The sequence below is a fragment of the Mustelus asterias genome, unplaced genomic scaffold (assembly GCF_964213995.1).
Source record: "Mustelus asterias unplaced genomic scaffold, sMusAst1.hap1.1 HAP1_SCAFFOLD_2886, whole genome shotgun sequence".
NCBI classification, from domain to species: Eukaryota; Metazoa; Chordata; class Chondrichthyes; order Carcharhiniformes; family Triakidae; genus Mustelus; species Mustelus asterias.
The window spans coordinates 22,501-42,500 of NW_027592831.1; the positions used below are offsets into that span (position 1 = coordinate 22,501).

The window sequence follows — 20,000 nt, forward strand, 5'->3', positions numbered from 1 at the left end:
CCACCTAACCCACACATCTTTGGACACTGAGGGACAATTTAGCATAGCCAATCCACCTAACCCGCACATCTTTGGACACTAAGGGACAATTTAGCATTGCCAATCCACCTAACCCACACATCTTTGGACACTGAGGGACAATTTAGCATAGCCAATCCACCTAACCCGCACATCTTTGGACACTAAGGGGCAATTTAGCATGGCCAATCCACCCAACCTACACATCTTTGGACACTAAGGGACAATTTAGCATGGCCAACCCACCTAACCTACACATCTTTGGACACTAAGGGACAATTTAGCATGGCCAATCCACCTAACCTACACATCTTTGGACACTAAGGGACAATTTAGCATGGCCAATCGACCTAACCTGCACATCTTTGGACACTAAGGGGCAATTTACCATGGCCAATCCACCTAACCCGCACATCTTTGGAGACTAAGGGACAATTTAGCATGGCCAATCCACCTAACCTACACATCTTTGGACACTAAGGGACAATTTAGCATGGCCAATCCCCCTAACCCGCACATCTTTGGACACTAAGGGGCAATTTCGCATAGCCAATCCACTTAACCTGCACATCTTTGGACACTAAGGGGCCCCCCTTGTCCTTCTAGGTGGCGGGTTTGGAAGGTGCTGTGGAAGAAGTCTTGGCGAGTCGCTGGGGGCATCTTGTAGATGGTACACAGGGAGGGAGAGTGAGTGAGAGACAGAGAGAGAGGTGGAGAAGTTCAGGGAGGGAATTCCAGAGCTTAGGGTCCCCCCCAGGCAGCTGAAGGCACGGCCGCCAATGGCGGAGCGATGGGAATCGGGGGATGCTCGAGAGGCCGGAATTGGAGGAGCGCAGAGATCTCGGAGGGTCGTCGGAGGTTACAGAGATAGGGAGGGGGAGTAGGGGGCTGGAGGAGGTTACAGAGATAGGGAGGGGGCTGGAGGGGGTTACAGAGATAGGGAGGGGGAGTAGGGGGCTGGAGGAGGTTACAGAGATAGGGAGGGGGTGTAGGGGGCTGGAGGAGGTTACAGAGATAGGGAGGGGGTGTAGGAGCTGGAGGAGGGTATAGAGATAGGGAGGGGAGCAGGGGGCTGGAGGAGGTTACAGCGATAGGGAGGGGGTGTAGGGGGCTGGAGGAGGTTACAGAGATAAGGAGGGGGTGTTGGGGGCCGGAGGAGGTTACAGAGATAGGGACAGGTGTAGGGGCTGGAGGTGGTTACAGAGATAGGGCGGGGGTGTAGGGGCTGGAGGAGGTTACAGAGATAGGGAGGGGGTGTAGGGGCTGGAGGAGGTTACGGAGATAGGGAGGGGGTGCAGGGGGCTGGAGGGGGTTACAGAGATAGGGAGGGGGTGTAGGGGGCTGGAGGAGGTTACAGAGATAGGGAGGGGGTGTTGGGGGCTGGAGGAGGTTACAGAGATAGGGAGGGGGTTTAGGGGGCTGGAGAAGGTTACAGAGATAGGGAGGGGGTGTAGGGAGCTGGAGGAGGTTACAGAGATAGGGATGGGGTGTAGGGGCTGGAGGAGGTTACAGAGATAGGGAGGGGGTGTAGGGGCTGGAGGAGGTTACAGAGATAGGGAGGGGGTGCAGGGGGCTGGAGGGGGTTACAGAGATAGGGAGGGGGTGTAGTGGGCTGGAGGAGGTTACAGAGATAGGGAGGGGGTGTTGGGGGCTGGAGGGGGTTACAGAGATAGGGAGGGGGTGTAGGGGCTGGAGGAGGTTACAGAGATAGGGAGGGGGTTTAGGGGGCTGGAGAAGGTTACAGAGATAGGGAGGGGGTGTAGGGAGCTGGAGGAGGTTACAGAGATAGGGAGGGGGTGTAGGGGCTGGAGGAGGTTACAGAGATAGGGAGGGGGTGTAGGGGGCTGGAGGAGGTTACAGAGATAGGGATGGGGTGTAGGGGCTGGAGGAGGTTACAGAGATAGGGAGGGGGTGTAGGGGCTGGAGGAGGTTACAGAGATAGGGAGGGGGTGTAGGGGGCTGGAGGGGGTTACAGAGATAGGGAGGGGGTGTAGGGGGCTGGAGGAGGTTACAGAGATAGGGAGGGGGTGTAGGGGCTGGAGGAGGTTACAGAGATAGGGAGGGGGTGTAGGGGGCTGGAGGAGGTTACAGAGATAGGGAGGGGGTGTAGGGGGCTGGCGGAGGTTACAGAGATAGGGAGGGGGTGTAGGGGCTGGAGGAGGTTACAGAAATAGGGAGGGGTGTCGGGGCTGGAGGAGTTGACAGAGATAGGGAGTGGGTGTAGGGGGCTGGAGGAGGTTACAGAGATAGGGAGGGGGTGTAGGGGGGCTGGAGGAGGTTACAGAGATAGGGAGGGGTGGAGGGGCTGGAGGAGGTTACAGAGATAGGGAGGGGCTGGAGGAGGTTACAGAGATAGGGAGGGGGTGTAGGGGGCTGGAGGAGGTTACAGAGATAGGGAGGGGGTGTAGGGGACTGGAGGAGGTTACAGAGATAGGGAGGGGTGTAGGGGATGGAGGAGGTTACAGAGATAGGGAGGGGGTGTAGGGGGCTGGAGGAGGTTACAGAGATAGGGAGGGGGTGTAGGGGGGCTGGAGGAGGTTACAGAGATAGGGAGGGGCTGGAGGAGGTTACAGAGATAGGGAGGGGGTGTAGGGGCTGGAGGAGGTTACAGAGATAGGGAGGGGTGGAGGGGCTGGAGGAGGTTACAGAGATAGGGAGGGGCTGGAGGAGGTTACAGAGATAGGGAGGGAGTGTAGGGGGCTGGAGGAGTTGACAGAGATAGGGAGGGGGTGTAGGGGGCTGGAGGGGGTTACAGAGATAGGGAGTGGGTGTAGGGGGCTGGAGGAGGTTACAGAGATAGGGAGGGGGTGTAGGGGGCTGGGGGAGGTTACAGAGATAGGGAGGGGGTGTAGGGGGCTGGAGGGGGTTACAGAGATAGGGAGGGGTGTAGGGGGCTGGAGGAGGTTACAGAGATAGGGAGGGAGTGTAGGGGGCTGGAGGAGGTTACAGAGATAGGGAGAGGGTGTAGGGGGCTGGAGGAGGTTACAGAGATAGGGAGGGGGTGTATGGGCGGGAGGAGGTTACAGAGATAGGGAGGGGGTGTAGGGGGCTGGAGGAGGTTACAGAGATAGGGAGAGGGTGTAGGGGGCTGGAGGAGGTTACAGAGATAGGGAGGGGGTGTAGGGGGGCTGGAGGAGGTTACAGAGATAGGGAGGGGTGGAGGGGCTGGAGGAGGTTACAGAGATAGGGAGGGGCTGGATGAGGTTACAGAGATACGGAGGGGGTGTAGGGGGCTGGAGGAGGTTACAGAGATAGGGAGGGGGTGTAGGGGACCTTAGGAGGTTACAGAGATAGGGATGGGGTGTAGGGGGCTGGAGGAGGTTACAGAGATAGGGAGGGGGTGTAGGGGGCTGGAGAGGGTTACAGAGATAGGGAGGGGTGTAGGGGGCTGGAGGAGGTTACAGAGATAGGGAGGGGGTGTAGGGGGCTGGAGGAGGTTACAGAGATAGGGAGGGAATGTAGGGGCTGGAGGAGGCTGCAGAGATAGGGAAGGGGACGAGGGGCTGGAGGGGTTACAGAGATAGGGAAGGGAGTGTTGGGGGCTGGAGGAGTTTACAGAAATAGGGAGGTTATGGAGGGGCTGGAGGGGGTTACAGAGACAGGGAGGGGTGTAGGGACTGGAGGAGGTTACAGAGATAGGGAGGGGGTGTAGGGGGCTGGAGGGGGTTACAGAGACAGGGAGGGGGGTGTAGGGGGATTGGAGGAGGTTACAGAGATAGGGAGGGGGTGTAGGGGACTGGAGGGGGTTACAGAGACAGGGAGGGGGGTGTAGGGGGATTGGAGGAGGTTACAGAGATAGGGAGGGGGTGTAGGGGCTGGAGGAGGTTACAGAGAAAGGGAGGGATGTAGGGGCTGGAGGAGGTTACAGAGATAGGGAGGGCGTGTAGTGGGCTGGAGGAGATTACAGAGATAGGGAGGTGGTGTAGGGACTGGAGGAGGTTACAGAGATAGAGAGTCTCTCTGTCAGGGACTCCTGTTAAAGAGGGAGTCTCTCCGTCAGGGACCCCTGTTAAAGAGGGAGTCTCTCTGTCAGGGACTCCTGTTAAAGAGGGAGTCTCTCTGTCAGGGACTCCTATTAAGGAGGGAGTCTCTCCGTCAGGGACCCCTGTTGAAGAGGGAGTCTCTCTGTCAGGGACTCCTGTTAAAGAGGGAGTCTCTCCGTCAGGGACTCCTGTTAAAGAGGGAGTCTCTCCGTCAGGGACTCCTGTTAAAGAGGGAGTCTCTCTGTCAGGGACTCCTATTAAGGAGGGAGTCTCTCCGTCAGGGACCCCTGTTGAAGAGGGAGTCTCTCCGTCAGGGACTCCTGTTAAAGAGGGAGTCTCTCTGTCAGGGACCCCTGTTAAAGAGGGAGTCTCTCCGTCAGGGACTCCTGTAAAAGAGGGAGTCTCTCTGTCAGGGACTCCTATTAAGCAGGGAGTCTCTCCGTCAGGGACCCCTGTTGAAGAGGGAGTCTCTCCGTCAGGGACTCCTGTTAAAGAGGGAGTCTCTCTGTCAGGGACTCCTGTTAAAGAGGGAGTCTCTCTGTCAGGGACTCCTGTTAAAGAGGGAGTCTCTCCTTCAGGGACTCCTATTAAGGAGGGAGTCTCTCCGTCGGGGACCCCTGTTAAAGAGGGAGTCTCTCTGTCAGGGACCCCTGTTAAAGAGGGAGTTTCTCCGTCAGGGACTCCTGTTAAAGAGGGAGTCTCTCCGTCAGGGACTCCTGTTAAAGAGGGAGTCTCTCCATCAGGGACTCCTATTAAGGAGGGAGTCTCTCCGTCAGGGACCCCTGTTAAAGAGGGAGTCTCTCTGTCAGGGACTCCTGTTAAAGAGGGAGTCTCTCCGTCAGGGACTCCTGTTAAAGAGGGAGTCTCTCCGTCACGGACCCCTGTTAAAGAGGGAGTCTCTCTGTCAGGGACTCCTCTTAAAGAGGGAGTCTCTCCGTCAGGGACCCCTGTTGAAGAGGGAGTCTCTCTGTCAGGGACTCCTGTTAAAGAGGGAGTCTCTCCGTCAGGGGCTCCTGTTAAAGAGGGAGTCTCTCCGTCAGGGAACCCTGTTGAAGAGAGAGCCTCTCTGTGAGGGACCACTGTTATCCTTTCTATAACAGGGTGACCAGAACTGTACACAGTATTCCAAGTGTGGCCTTACCAATGTCTTGTACAACTTCAACAAGACGTCCCAACTCCTGGATTTAATGTTCTGACCGATGAAACCAAGCATGCCGAATTGTTTAGATTTGATTTATTAATGTCACACGTATTGGGATACAGTATTGTTTCCTGCGTGTTACACAGACAAAGCATACCGTTCATAGAGAAGGAAAGGAGAGGGTGCAGAATGTCGCGTTACAGTCACAGCTCGGGGTGCAGAGAAAGATCAACTTCATGCGAGGTAGGTCCATTCAAAAGCAGCAGGGAAGAAGCTGTTCTTGAGTCGGTCGGTACGTGACCTCAGACTTTTGTATCTTTTTCCCGACGGAAGAAGGTGGAAGAGAGAATGTCCGGGGAGTGTGGGGGGGGCGGGGGGGGGGGTCCTTCATTATGCCGGCTGCTTTTCCCCGAGGCAGCGGGAAGTGTAGACAGAGTCAATGGATGGGAGGCTGGTTTGCGTGATGGGATTGGGCTACATTCACGACCCCTTTTGTAGTTCCTTGCGGTCTTGGGCAGAGCAGGAGCCCCAGACCAAGCTGTGATACAACCAGAAAGGATGCTTTCTATGGGGCATCTGGAAAAGTTGGTGAGAGTCGGAGCTGACATGCCAAATTTCCTTAGTCTTCTGAGAAAGTAGAGGTGATGGTGGGGCTTTCTTAACGATAGTGTCGGCGTGGGGGGAACCAGGACAGGTTGTTGGTGATCTGGACACCTAAAAACCTAGGTGTCCAGATTTTAGAGTCCATTAGACTCTAAAATCGGCCCCACAGGTGGAGGAGGTGGTTAAGAAGGCGTATGGTGTGCTGGCCTTTATCAATCGAGGGATTGAGTTTAGGAGTCCGGGGATAATGACCCTCGTCAGACCCCACTTGGAGTACTGTGCTCAGTTCTGGTCGCCTCATTACAGGAAGGATGTGGAAAAGATTGAAAGGGTGCAGAGGAGATTTACAAGGATGTTGCCTGGATTGAGTGGCATGCCTTATGAGGATAGGCTGAGGGAGCTCGGTCTTTTCTCCTTGGAGAGACGTAGGATGAGAGGAGACCTAATAGAGGTGTATAAGATGTTGAGAGGCATAGATCGGGTGGACTCTCAGAGGCTTTTTCCCAGGGTGGAAATGTCTGCTACGAGAGGACACAGGTTTAAGGTGCTGGGGGGTAGGTACAGGGGAAATGTTAGGGGGAAGTTTTTCACACAGAGGGTGGTGGGCGAGTGGAATCGGCTGCCGTCAGTGGTGGTGGAGGCAAACTCAATAGGGTCTTTTAAGAGACTCCTGGATGAGTACATGGGACTTAATAGGATGGAGGGTTATAGGTAGGCTTAAAAGGTAGGGATATGTTCGGCACAACTTGTGGGGCTGAAGGGCCTGTTTTGTGCTGTAGTTTTCTATGTTTCTATGCTACCGGGACTTGATGGTTTGAGTTATAAGGAGAGGTTGGATAGACTGGGACTTTTTTCTCTGGAGCGTAGGAGGCTGAGGGGTGATCTTATAGAGGTCTATAAAATAATGAGGGGCACAGATCAGCTAGATAGTCAATATCTTTTCCCAAAGGTAGGGGAGTCTAAAACTAGAGGGCATAGTTTTAAGGTGAGAGGGGAGAGATACAAAAGGGTCCAAAGGGGCAATTTTTTCACACAGAGGGTGGTGAGTGTCTGGAACGAGCTGCCAGAGGCAGTAGTAGAGGCGGGTACAATTTTGTCTTTTGAAAAGCATTTGGACAGTTCCATGGGTACGATGGGTATCGAGGGATATGGGCTAAACGTGGGCAATTGGGATTAGCTTAGGGGTTTAAAAAAAAAGGGGCGGCATGGACAAGTTGGGCCGAAGGGCCTGTTTCCATGCTGTAAACCTCTCCTGGGAGTTTATGGCGAGAGAGATTGAATGCTCAAGTCTGGGAGGTTATGCTTCAGTTGTTGGTGATAGCAGGTCTGGAGTATTGTGTACAGAATCGATCTCCTTATCTACGGACAGCTGAAGTGTGTGGGAAGCATGGTTCAGAGAAGGTTCATCAGACTGATAGCAGGAACAGGGTGGGGATGTCTTACGGGAAATGGTTGGCCCGGTTATCTGCTTATCCGCTCGGGGTTTGGGAAAGAGTGAGAGGCGACTTGATCCAAACCTTGAGCAGATTAGGTTTGTACTCATTGGAGTTTAGAAGGCTGAGGGGGGATCTTATAAGAGACCTTGGTGAGACCACATTTGGAGTATTGTGTGCAGTACTCACTATAAGAAGGATGTGGAAGCGCTGGAAAGAGTGCAGAGGAGATTTACCAGGATGCTGCCTGGTTTGGAGGGTAGATCTTATGAGGAAAGGTTGCGGGAGCTAGGGCTGTTCTCTCTGGAGCGGAGGAGGCTGAGGGGAGACTTAATAGAGGTTTATAAAATGATGAAGGGGATAGATAGAGTGAACGTTCAAAGACTATTTCCTCGGGTGGATGGAGCTATTACAAGGGGGCATAACTATAGGGTTCGTGGTGGGAGATACAGGAAGGATATCAGAGGTAGGTTCTTTACGCAGAGAGTGGTTGGGGTGTGGAATGGACTGCCTGCAGTGATAGTGGAGTCAGACACTTTAGGAACATTTAAGCGGTTATTGGATAGGCACATGGAGCACACCAGGATGATAGGGAGTGGGATAGCTTGATCTTGGTTTCAGATAAAGCTCGGCACAACATCGTGGGCCGAAGGGCCTGTTCTGTGCTTTACTGTTCTATGTTCTATGTTCTATATTTATAGAGACCTATAAGATAATGCGGGGGCTGGATAGGGTGGAGGCGGAGAGATTCTTTCCACTTAGAAAGGAAGCTAGAACTAGAGGGCACAGCCTCAAAATAAAGGGTGGTCAGTTGAGGACAGAGTTGAGGAGGAACTTCTTCTCTCAGAGGGTGGTGAATCTCTGGAATTCTCTGCCCACTGAAGTGGTGGAGGCTACCTCGCTGAATATGTTTAAAGCACGGATGGATGGATTCCTGATCGGTAAGGGAATTAAGGGTTATGGGGATCAGGCGGGTAAATGGTACTGATCCACGTCAGATCAGCCATGATCTTATTGAATGGCGGGGCAGGCTCGAGGGGCTAGATGGCCTACTCCTGCTCCTATTTCTTATGTTCTTATGTTTTTAACCTGTTCAGGTCCTGGGGGAGGTGGCGGGGAGGGGGGTTCTTGAATAGGGTGGAGGTGGGACGGATAGTTCCTCTTGTGGGAAGAATCTAGAACTGGGAGGGCAACAATCAAAGACAGGGGATGAGAAGGAATGTTGACTCTCGGAGGCAGGCAAGATTTGATTCAATTTGATTTATTATTGTCATGTGTACTGGGATACAGTGAAAAGTATTGTTTCTTACACGCTATACAGACAAAGCATACCGTTCATAGAGAAGGAAAGGAGAGGGTGCAGAATGTAGTGTTACAGTCATAGCTAGGGTGTAGAGAAAGATCAACTTAATATAAGGCACGTCCATTCCAAAGTCTGACAGCAGCAGGGAAGAAGCTGTTCTTGAGTCGGTCGGTACGTGACCTCAGACTTTTGTATCCTGTTCCCGACGGAAGAAGGTGGAAGAGAGAATGTCCGGGGTGCGTGGGGGGGGTCCTTAATTATGCCGGCTGCTTTTCCCCGAGGCAGCGGGATGTGTAGACAGAGTCAATGGATGGGAGGCTGGTGATGGATTGGGCTACATTCACGACCCCCTTTTGTAGTTCCTTGCGGTCTTGGGCAGAGCAGGAGCCCCAGACCAAGCTGTGATACAACCAGAAAGAATGCTTTCTATGGGGCATCTGTAAAAGTTGGTGAGAGTCGGAGCTGACATGCCGAATTTCCTTCGTCTTCTGAGAAAGTAGAGGGGTTGGTGGGGCTTTCTTAACGATAGTGTCGGCGTGGGGGGGACCAGGACAGGTTGTTGGTGATCTGGACACCTAAAAACCTAGGTGTCCAGATTTTAGAGTCCATTAGACTCTAAAATCGGCCCCACAGGTGGAGGAGGTGGTTAAGAAGGCGTATGGTGTGCTGGCCTTTATCAATCGAGGGATTGAGTTTAGGAGTCCGGGGATAATGATGCAGCTATATAAGACCCTCGTCAGACTCCACTTGGAGTACTGTGCTCAGTTCTGGTCACCTCACTACAGGAAGGATGTGGAAAAGATTGAAAGGGTGCCGAGGAGATTTACAAGGATGTTGCCTGGATTGAGTGGCATGCCTTATGAGGATAGGCTGAGGGAGCTCGGTCTTTTCTCCTTGGAGAGACGTAGGATGAGAGGAGACCTAATAGAGGTGTATAAGATGTTGAGGGGCATAGATCGGGTGGACTCTCAGAGGCTTTTTCCCAGGGTGGAAATGTCTGCTACGAGAGGACACAGGTTTAAGGTGCTGGGGGGTAGGTACAGGGGAAATGTTAGGGGGAAGTTTTTCACACAGAGGGTGGTGGGCGAGTGGAATTGGCTGCCGTCAGTGGTGGTGGAGGCGAACTCAATAGGGGTCTTTTAAGAGACTCCTGGATGAGTACATGGGACTTAATAGGATGGAGGGTTATAGGTAGGTCTAGAAGGTAGGGATGTGTTCGGCACAACTTGTGGGGCCGAAGGGCCTGTTTTGTGCTGTAGTTTTCTATGTTTCTATGTAACTTGAAGCTCTCGACCCTTTCTGATTTGTCCCCGTTGATGTAGGCAGGGACATGTTCTCCTTCACTGTTTCAGAGCAGTGGATAAATGTCAGGATATCCACTTTGGGAGCCAATGATAGGAAGACAGATTATTAACTGAACGGGTGTGGATTGAAAATTGTAAATCCCTTGTCATTGACACTTCCACCATGGGGGGAAAAGTCTCTGACTATCCACCCTGTCTCTGCCTCTCATCATCTTGTAGACCAGGTCTCCCCCCCTCAGCCCCCCCCCCCCCGTCTCTCCAGTGAAAACAATTCCGGTTTATCCAACCTCTCCTCATAGCCAACACCCCCTCGAGACCAGGCCACATCCCGGGGAACCTTCTCTGCGCTCTCTCCAAAGCTTCCAACATCCTCCCGGTAGTGCGGCGACCAGAACTGCACGGAATACTCCCAATCCATTCCGGGAATCGGGAAAGTTCAGGAGGCGTTATTCCCCAGCCCCCGTCGGCCTGTTTCGAGGTCGGAGAGAGGAGAGCACGACCTCGGATTCTGTTGACGCAAGCCAGTCGGTATCAGAGGATTTGGAGCGTCAATATTTGCCCAATCCCGGATCGAAGGGGGGTGCGGTTCGTGGAGCGGGGGTGGGGAGGTCGAGGGGGGTTAGAAAGGGGGGCAGGCGGGGCGCGAACCTCGGGAGTTATTCCGATTGGCTTTCCCCAGACCCCTCCCAGGACTCTCAGAGATTGATAATTGCAGCAACCCCATAAAGTGTCCCAGGCCAGGGAGAGAGAGAGAGGATTCGTACCCGGCACACTTACACCCGGTGAGTAAGGTTCGGGCGCACGCCGACCGACAGAGATTGAGGGTAAAGTTTTAACGTTTTTTTAAAAAAATTATTTATTCGTGTCACAAGTGGACTTCCATTGACAGGGGACAGCACAGTGGGTTCGCACTGCTGCCTCACAGCGCCAGGGTCCCGGGTTCGATTCCCGGGGGCACAGTGGCACAGTGGGTTAGCACTGCTGCCTCACAGTGCCAGGGACCCGGGTTCGATTCCCGGCTCGGGTCACTGTCTGTGTGGAGTCTGCACGTTCTCCCCGTGTCTGCGTGGGTTTCCTCCGGGTGCTCCGGTTTCCTCCCACGGTCCGAAAGATGTGCGGGTTCGGGTGGATCGGCCGTGCTAAATTCTCCCTCAGTGTGCACTCTGTCTATCTCTCTCTCTCTCTATCTCTGTCTCTCTCTGTCTTGTCTGTCTGTGTGTGTCTCTCTCTCTCCATCTCTCTCTCTCTCTCTCTCTCCCTCTGTCTCTCTCTCTCTCTATCTCTGTCTCTCCCTGTCTTGTCTGTCTGTGTGTCTCTCTCTCTCTCCATCTCTCTCTCTCTCTCTCTCTCCATCTCTCTGTCCCTCTCTCTCTCTCTCTGTCTCTCTCTCTCTCCATCTCTCTCTCTCTCTCTCTCTCCCTCTGTCTCTCTCTCTCTCTATCTCTGTCTCTCCCTGTCTTGTCTGTCTGTGTGTCTCTCTCTCTCTCCATCTCTCTCTCTCTCTCTCTCTCCATCTCTCTGTCTCTCTCTCTCTCTCCATCTCTCTGTCTCTCTCTCTCCCTCTGTCTCTCTCTCTCCCTCTGTCTCTCTCTCTCCCTCTGTCTCTCTCTCTCTCTATCTCTGTCTCTCCCTGTCTTGTCTGTCTGTGTGTCTCTCTCTCTCCATCTCTCTGTGTTTCTTTCTCACTCTCTGTCTTTCTCTCTATTTTGCTGTCTTTCTCACTCTGTCTGTCTCTCTCTCTCTCTCTCTCTGGCTCTCTGTCTCTGTCTCTCTCTTTCTCTCTCTGTCTCTCTCTCTCTTTCTCCCTCCCTCTCTCTCTCTGTCTCTATCTCTCTCTGTCGATGTCTCTCTCTGTCTCGGTCTCTCTCTGTCTCTCTCTCTCCATCTCTTTCTCTCTCTTTCTCTCTCTCTCTGTGTCGCTCACTCTCTCTCTCTCTCTGTGTTGCTCTCTCTCTCTGTCTGTCTCTCTCTCTGTCTCTCTCTCTCTGTCTCTCTGTCTCTCTCTCGCTCTCACTCTCTGTCTCTCTCTCTCCCTCTGTCTCTCTCTCTCTCTCCATCTCTGTCTCTCTCTCTCTATCTCTGTCTCTCTCTCTATCTCTCTCTCTCTCTCTGTCTCTCTCTCTTTCCGTCTATCTCTCTCTCTCTGTCTCTCTCTCTCTCTCTCTGTCTCTCTCTCTCCCTCTGTCTCTCTCTCTCTCTCTCCCTCTGTCTCTCTCCCTCTCCGTCTCTCTCTGTCTCTCTTTGTCTCTCTCTCTCTCTCTCTCTCTCTGTCTCTCTCTCTCTCTGTGTCTCTGTCTCTCTCTGTCTCTGTCTGTCTCTCTCTCTCTCTCTGTCACTTTCTCTTTCTCTCTGTCTCTGTCTCTCTCTCCCTCTGTCTCTGTTTCCCTCACTCTCTCTCTCTCTCTCGCTCTGTTTATCTCTCTCCGTCTCTCTCTGGACAGCACGGTAGCACAGCGGGTTAGCGCTGCTGCCTCACAGCTCCAGGGACCCGGGTTCGATTCCCGGCTCGGGTCACTGTCTGTGTGGAGTTTGCACATTCTCCTCGTGTCTGCGTGGGTTTCCTCCGGGTGCTCCGGTTTCCCCCCACACTTTAGGTGGATTGGCCGTGTTAATTTGCCCCTTAGTGTCCAAGGATGTGCAGGTTAGGAGGGTAATTATTTGGGGTTACGGAGTTAGGGCTTGGGTGGGATTGTTGTTAGTGCAATGGGCCGAATGGTCTCCCCCTGCACTGTAGGGATTCTAATATTCTAACGCCGCAATGAAGTTACTGTCAAAATCCTCTAGTCGCCACATTCCACCGCCTGTCCGGGTAACACTGAGGGAGAATTTAGCACGGCCAATCCACCCTAACCTGCACGTTAGATTTACCAGGATGCTGCCTGGTTTGGAGGGTAGGTCTTATGAGGAAAGGTTGAGGGAGCTGGGGCTGTTCTCTCTGGAGCGGAGGAGGGTGAGGGGAGACTTCATAGAGGTTTATAAAATGATGAAGGGGATAGATAGAGTGAACGTTCAAAGACTATTTCCTCGGGTGGATGGAGCTATTACAAGGGGGCATAACTATAGGGTTCGTGGTGGGAGATACAGGAAGGATATCAGAGGTAGGTTCTTTACTCAGAGAGTGGCTGGGGTGTGGAATGGACTGCCTGCAGTGATAGTGGAGTCAGACACTTTAGGAACATTTAAGCGGTTATTGGATAGGCACATGGAGCACACCAGGATGACAGGGAGTGGGATAGCTTGATCTTGGTTTCAGATAAAGCTCGGCACAACATCGTGGGCTGAAGGGCCTGTTCTGTGCTGTACTGTTCTATGTTCTATGTTCACCCGGAGGAAACCCACACAGACACGGGGAGAACGTGCAGACTCCACACAGACAGTGACCCAAGATTGAAGTGATACTCAGAGAGAGACAGAGAGAGAGAGAGAGACAGACAGAGAGAGAGACAGAGAGAGAGACAGACAGAGAGAGAGAGAGACAGAGAGAGAGACAGAGAGAGAGAGAGAGACAGACAGAGAGAGAGACAGAGAGAGACAGAGAGAGAGAGAGACAGAGGGAGAGAGAGACAGAGAGAGAGAGAGAGACAGAGAGAGAGAGAGACAGACAGAAAGAGAGAGAGACAGAAAGAGACAGAGAGAGAGAGACAGAGAGAGAGGGACAGGGAGAGTGAGAAAATACAGGGAGAGAGACAGAGAGAGAGACGGAGAGACTGAGTGAGAGAAACAGAGAGAGAGAGAGTGTTATTGTATTACTGTTGGGCTAGGGTGTTGTTGTTATGGGGGTTGTACTATGTTGTTGGGATAGGGTGTTTACCTGTCCTGGGTGTTATCATGGCACACTCCGGGGTTGCGGGCTACCTTCCCGTACCTGGATAACGTCACCATCTGCGGCCATGACCAGCAGGACCACGACACGAATCTCCAACACTTTCTACGCACTGCATCTCGCCTGAATCTGACCTATAACAGGGAGAAGTGCGTATTCCGTACGCATAGGTTAGCCATCCTCGGATACGTGGTGGAAAACGGGGTCATTGGCCCTGATCCAGACCGTATGCGCCCACTCACTGAACTTCCCTTGCCCGCTAGCACGAAAGCACTGAGGAGATGCCTCGGGTTCTTTTCGTATTATGCACAGTGGGTCCCCAACTACGCGGACAAAGCTCGTCCGCTCATTAAGTCCACGACCTTCCCACTTACGCCGGAGGCCCAATTGGCCTTCAAGGTTTTGAAAAGCGACATCTCGAAAGCCACGATGCACGCGGTGGATGAATCCATCCCTTTCCAGGTGGAGAGTGATGCATCGGACTTCGCCCTAGCCGCCACACTAAACCAGGCAGGCAGGCCCGTCGCGTTCTTTTCCCGCACCCTTCAAGGCCCAGAGATTCGGCACTCAGCGGTGGAAAAGGAGGCTCAGGCCATTGTGGAGGCAGTCAGACACTGGCGCCATTACCTGGCAGGTAAGCGGTTCACCCTGATCACGGATCAACGATCCGTGGCGTTTATGTTCAGTAACACGCAGAGGGGCAAGATCAAGAACGATAAGATCTTGCGGTGGAGAATTGAGCTCTCCACCTATAATTACGATATTATGTATCGTCCAGGGAAGCTCAATGAGCCCTCGGATGCCCTCTCGCGCGGAACATGCGCCATCATGCAGGAGGACCGCTTGAAGGCTCTCCACAATGATCTGTGTCATCCTGGAGTCACCAGACTCTACCACTTCATAAAAGCCCGCAACCTACCCTACTCGGTGGAGGAGGTCAGGTCAGTTACTAGAAGTTGTCGGATTTGCGCAGAATGCAAACCACACTTTTATCGACCAGACCGGGCACATTTGGTCAAGGCCACTCGCCCTTTTGAGAGGCTGAGTGTAGATTTTAAGGGCCCCCTTCCCTCAACGGATCGGAATGTCTATTTTCTTAACATAATAGACGAATTTTCCCGGTTTCCGTTTGTTTTCCCCTGTGCGGACACGTCGACTGCCACCGTCATCAAGGCATTCAGTGAGCTTTTTACCCTGTTCGGGTACCCCTGCTATATTCATAGCGACAGGGGCTCGTCGTTCATGAGCAACGACTTGAGGCAATTCCTGCTCTCATTCGGGATTGCCTCTAGTAGAACCACGAGCTACAACCCTAGGGGTAACAGACAGGTGGAAAGGGAGAATGCTACAGTCTGGAAGGCTGTCCTACTGGCACTGAAATCCAAGGGCCTTCCAGTCTCCCGGTGGCAGGAGGTCCTTCCAACTGCGCTCCATTCTATCCGCTCCCTCCTGTGTACGGCAACCAATGCTACTCCCCACGAGAGGATGTTCTCATTCCCTCGGAAGTCGTCCTCGGGGACCTCATTGCCAGCCTGGTTGACGTACCCAGGACCCGTCCTTCTGCGGCGCCATGTGAGGGCTCGCAAGTCCGACCCCTTGGTCGAACCGGTCCAACTCCTCCACGCCAACCCTCAGTATGCCTATGTGGCATATCCTGACGGGCGAGAGGACACTGTCTCCATTCGAGACCTGGCGCCCGCAGGGGACGTAGCAACTCCTGTCGCTCCTATTCCCCCAGTCACAGATCCACTACTCCTCATTACTTCCCCAGACGTGGCGCGGTCAGCACCGGGACCAGTGCATAACACTTTTACTCCCATGTACAGCTTGCCTGAGACTCGGAGATCGGCGCCACCATCATCACCACCACCACCACCACCAAACGTTCCAGGATCCCCTACACCATCGCCTCATCAGGGCCGGCCGGCCTGGGAGTCTTTGAGGGGACAGCCAGATGTTGCTTTGAGAGAGCCACCGCAAGCACCTGCTCCGGTTTCGCAACCGGTGTTGAGAAGATCGCAGCGTCGGTGTGGTCCTCCAGACCGTCTGGACTTGTGAATCCTGTTATTTTTTTTTTTTGTCATTGTCTGTTTTCATCCACCCCGCCACCTTTGGTTCCTAAAGGAGGGGTGAATGTGGTGAACCATCGTTGGTTCACCACTGGGGTTGTTATTGTGTTACTGTTGGGCTAGGGTGTTGTTGTTATGGGGGTTGTACTATGTTGTTGGGTTAGGGTGTTTACCTGTCCTAAGTGTTATCATGGCACACTCCAGTGGGGTCCCGCCTCCGGTGGCAGGGTATAAGACCCCCTGCTCCGGCAGGACCCCTTCAGTCTGAACGGGTGAATTTGTGTTAGTAGTTTCATTGTTAATGTATTAAAGCCTTCAGTTCTAAAGCCTTGTTTCCGGGTGCTCATTGAGGTGCATCAGAGAGACAGAGAGAGAGACAGAGAGAGAGAGACAGAGAGAGACAGACAGAGAGAGACAGAGAGAGAGAGTGAGAGAGAGAGAGAGAGACAGAGAGAGAGAGAGACAGAGAGAGACAGAGAGAGAGGGACAGGGAGAGAGAGAAAATACAGGGAGAGAGACAGACAGAGAGACGGAGAGACTGAGTGAGAGAAACAGAGAGAGAGACAGAGAGGGAGACAGAGAGAGAGAGACAGAGACGGAGAGACTGAGTGAGAGAGACAGAGAGAGAGAGAGACAGAGAGAGAGAGAGATGGAGAGACTGAGCGAGAGAGACAGAGAGACTGAGCGAGAGAGACAGAGAGACTGAGTGAGAGAGACAGAGACGGAGAGACTGAGTGAGAGAGACAGAGAGAGAGAGAGACAGAGAGACTGAGCGAGAGAGAGAGAGAGACAGAGAGAGAGAGAGAGACAGAGAGAGAGAGAGACAGACTGAGTGAGAGAGACAGAGAGTGTTAGAGGGACAGGGACTGAGAGAGAGAGAGGTGGAGGCAGTTGGAGTTTGGATTGCCGCGGTGGAGTTTTGCAGTGAGTTTCGGAGACTGGGGGAACAGTGAGAATCAGTGAGAGTCTCATTTTAATTCTGGAATGTTCCTCCTTGACAGATCGAGTCAGGATGAGAGACCTCATTGTGGCTGTGTTTAGTTCCTGCCTGTTCCACCACACGTGGATGGGAGCAGGTATGTTAGCGTGGATACATCGCGCAGGCGGTACACACACACCACCTCACATCACATCACATCAAACAGAGAGAGGTACAGCACAGGAACAGGCCCTTCGGCCCTCTGAGCCCAGGCCAATCATGCTGCCCCTACTCGGTTCCTATCCCTCTATTCCCTCCCTATTCATGGACCCCTTCAGATGCCTCTCAAATGTTGCTCGTGTGTCTGTTTCCACCACCTCCTCTGGCAGCGCCTTCCAGACACCCACCACTCTCTGTGTGAAAACCTTCCCCCGCACATCTCCCTTAAACTTTCCCCCCCCTCTCACCTCGAACCTGCCTGCCCAGATACAGGACAATGTGGATAAATGTCAGGATATCCACTTTGGGAGTCAATGATAGGAAGACAGATTATTAACTGAACGGGTGTGGATTGAAAATTGTAAATCCCTTGTCATTGACACTTCCGCCCTGGGGGGAAAAGTCTCTGACTATCCACCCTGTCTCTGCCTCTCATCATCTTGTAGACCAGGTCTCCCCCCTCAGCCCCCCCCGTCTCTCCAGTGAAAACAATCCCGGTTTATCCAATCTCTCCTCATAGCCAAACTCCCTCGAGACCAGGCCACATCCCGGGGAACCTTCTCTCCACTCTCTCCAAAGCTTCCAACATCCCCCTGGTAGTGCGGCGACCAGAACTGCACGGAATACTCCCAAATTCGAGGGATTGAGTTTAGGAGTCCGGGGATAATGATGCAGCTATATAAGACCCTCGTCAGACCCCACTTGGAGTACTGTGCTCAGTTCTGGTCGCCTCATTACAGGAAGGATGTGGAAAAGATTGAAAGGGTGCAGAGGAGATTTACAAGGATGTTGCCTGGATTGGGTGGCATGCCTTATGAGGATAGGCTGAGGGAGCTCGGTCTTTTCTCCTTGGAGAGACGTAGGATGAGAGGTGACCTAATAGAGGTGTATAAGATGTTGAGAGGCATAGATCGGGTGGATTCTCAGAGGCTTTTTCCCAGGGCTGAAATGGTTGCTACGAGAGGACACAGGTTTAAGGTGCTGGGGGGTAGGTACAGGGGAGATGTTAGGGGGAAGTTTTTCACTCAGAGGGTGGTGGGTGAGTGGAATCGGCTGCCGTCAGTGGTGGTGGAGGCAAACTCGATAGGGTCTTTTAAGAGACTTCTGGATGAGTACATGGGACTTAATAGGATTGAGGGTTATAGGTAAGCCTATATATAAGCCGATATCCTGTTGCGGATAGCGAAGAGCATTGTCGGGCAATACAGCAGGATATAGATAGGCTGGAAAATTGGGCAGAGAGGTGGCAGATGGAGTTTAATCCGGATAAATGCGAAGTGATGCATTTTGGAAGAAATAATGTAGGGAGGAGTTATACAATAAATGGCAGAGCCATCAGGAGTTTAGAAACACAGAGGGACCTGGGTGTGCAAGTCCACAAATCCTTGAAGGTGGCAGCACAGGTGGAGAAGGTGGTGAAGAAGGCATATGGTATGCTTGCCTTTTTAGGACGGGGTATAGAGTATAAAAGCTGGAGTCTGATGATGCAGCTGTATAGAACGCTGGTTAGGCCACATTTGGAGTACTGTGTCCAGTTCTGGTCGCCGCACTACCAGAAGGACGTGGAGGCGTTAGAGAGAGTGCAGAGAAGGTTTACCAGGATGTTGCCTGGTATGGAGGGTCTTAGCTATGAGGAGAGATTGGGTAGACTGGGGTTGTTCTCCCTGGAAAGACGGAGAATGAGGGGAGATCTAATAGCGGTGTACAAGATTATGAAGGGTATAGATAGGGTGAACAGTGGGAAGCTTTTTCCCAGGTCGGAGGTGACGATCACGAGGGGTCACGGGCTCAAGCTGAGAGGGGCGAGGTATAACTCAGACATCAGAGGGACGTTTTTTACACAGCGGGTGGTGGGGGCCTGGAATGCGCTGCCAAGTAGGGTGGTGGAGGCAGGCACGCTGACATCGTTTAAGACTTACCTGGATAGTCACATGAGCAGCCTGGGAATGGAGGGATACAAACGATTGGTCTAGTTGGACCAAGGAGTGGCACAGGCTTGGAGGGCCGAAGGGCCTGTTTCCTGTGCTGTACTGTTCTTTGTTCTTTGGGACCTTGTCAATCAGCCTTACTGAAGTCCATATAAACTACATCCACTGCCCTTCCCTCATCAATTATCTTTGTCACCTCTTCAGGAAACTCAACCAAATTGGTGAGACTTCACCTTCTCCGAATAATATTAGATCTGATCTGATTTATGATTGTCACATGTACTGGGATACAGTGAAAAGTATTGTTTCCTGCGCGCTATACAGAAAAAGCATACCGTTCATAGAGAAGGAAAGGAGAGGGTGCAGAATGTAGTGTTACAGTCACAGCTCGGGGTGTGGAGAAAGATCAACTTAATGCGAGGTAGGTCCATTCCAAAGTCTGACAGCAGCAGGGAAGAAGCTGTTCTTGAGTCGGTCGGTACGTGACCTCAGACTTTTGTATCTTTTTCCCGACGGAAGAAGGTGGAAGAGAGAATGTCCGGGGTGTGTGAGGGTGTCCTTGATTATGCCGGCTGCTTTTCCCCCGAGGCAACGGGAAGTGTAGACAGAGTCAATGGATGGGAGGCTGGTTTGTAGATAGTCAACATCTTTTCCCAAAGGGTTGGGGAGTCTAAAACTAGAGGGCATAGGTTTAAGGTGAGAGGGGAGAGATACAAAAGGGTCCAGAGGGGCAATTGTTTCACACAGAGGGTGGTGAGTGTCTGGAACGAGCTGCCAGAGGCAGTAGTAGAGGCGGGTACAATTTTGTCTTTTAAAAAGCGTTTAGACAGTTACGTGGGTTCGATGGGTATAGAGGGATATGGGGCAAACGCGGGAAATTGGGACTAGCTTACTGGTTAAAAACTGGGCGGCCTGGACAAGTTGGGCCGAAGGGCCTGTTTCCATGCTGTAAATCTCTACCACGCTATGACTATGTCCTACTCCTTGGTGAATACTGATATAAAGTACTCATTAAGAGAAAGGTACACACAGCCATGTCAGCTCCAAACACGGTGAAGCGAACTGGGTTTCTCCCTGTGTAAGCCTAGCTCCGTGCCCAGTCATATGACCCGGCCAGTCAATCAACCAAGTCAAGCCACACTCTGCAAAACCCCAGGGGAGAACACTGACAAAATCCACTCCCGCGTTAAAGCAAACATTGCAACAACAAGACAAAAACTGAAAATGCTGGAAGATCCCGGCAGGTCTGACAGCATC

The 20,000-nt window shown here is 52.6% G+C and overlaps 1 protein-coding gene across 1 annotated transcript; it reads right to left on the reverse strand.

Annotated features, from left to right (window-relative positions):
- Nucleotides 1–10,231: 10,231 nt before the first annotated feature.
- On the reverse strand, nucleotides 10,232–16,703 carry LOC144490115 (uncharacterized). Its single transcript, XM_078207925.1, has 3 exons — nucleotides 16,035–16,703; nucleotides 13,185–13,536; nucleotides 10,232–10,293 (listed from the first exon to the last, which is right to left on the reverse strand). The coding sequence occupies exons 1-3, from the start codon at nucleotides 16,701–16,703 to the stop codon at nucleotides 10,232–10,234; spliced, it is 1,083 nt and encodes a 360-aa protein (XP_078064051.1).
- Nucleotides 16,704–20,000: the final 3,297 nt, after the last annotated feature.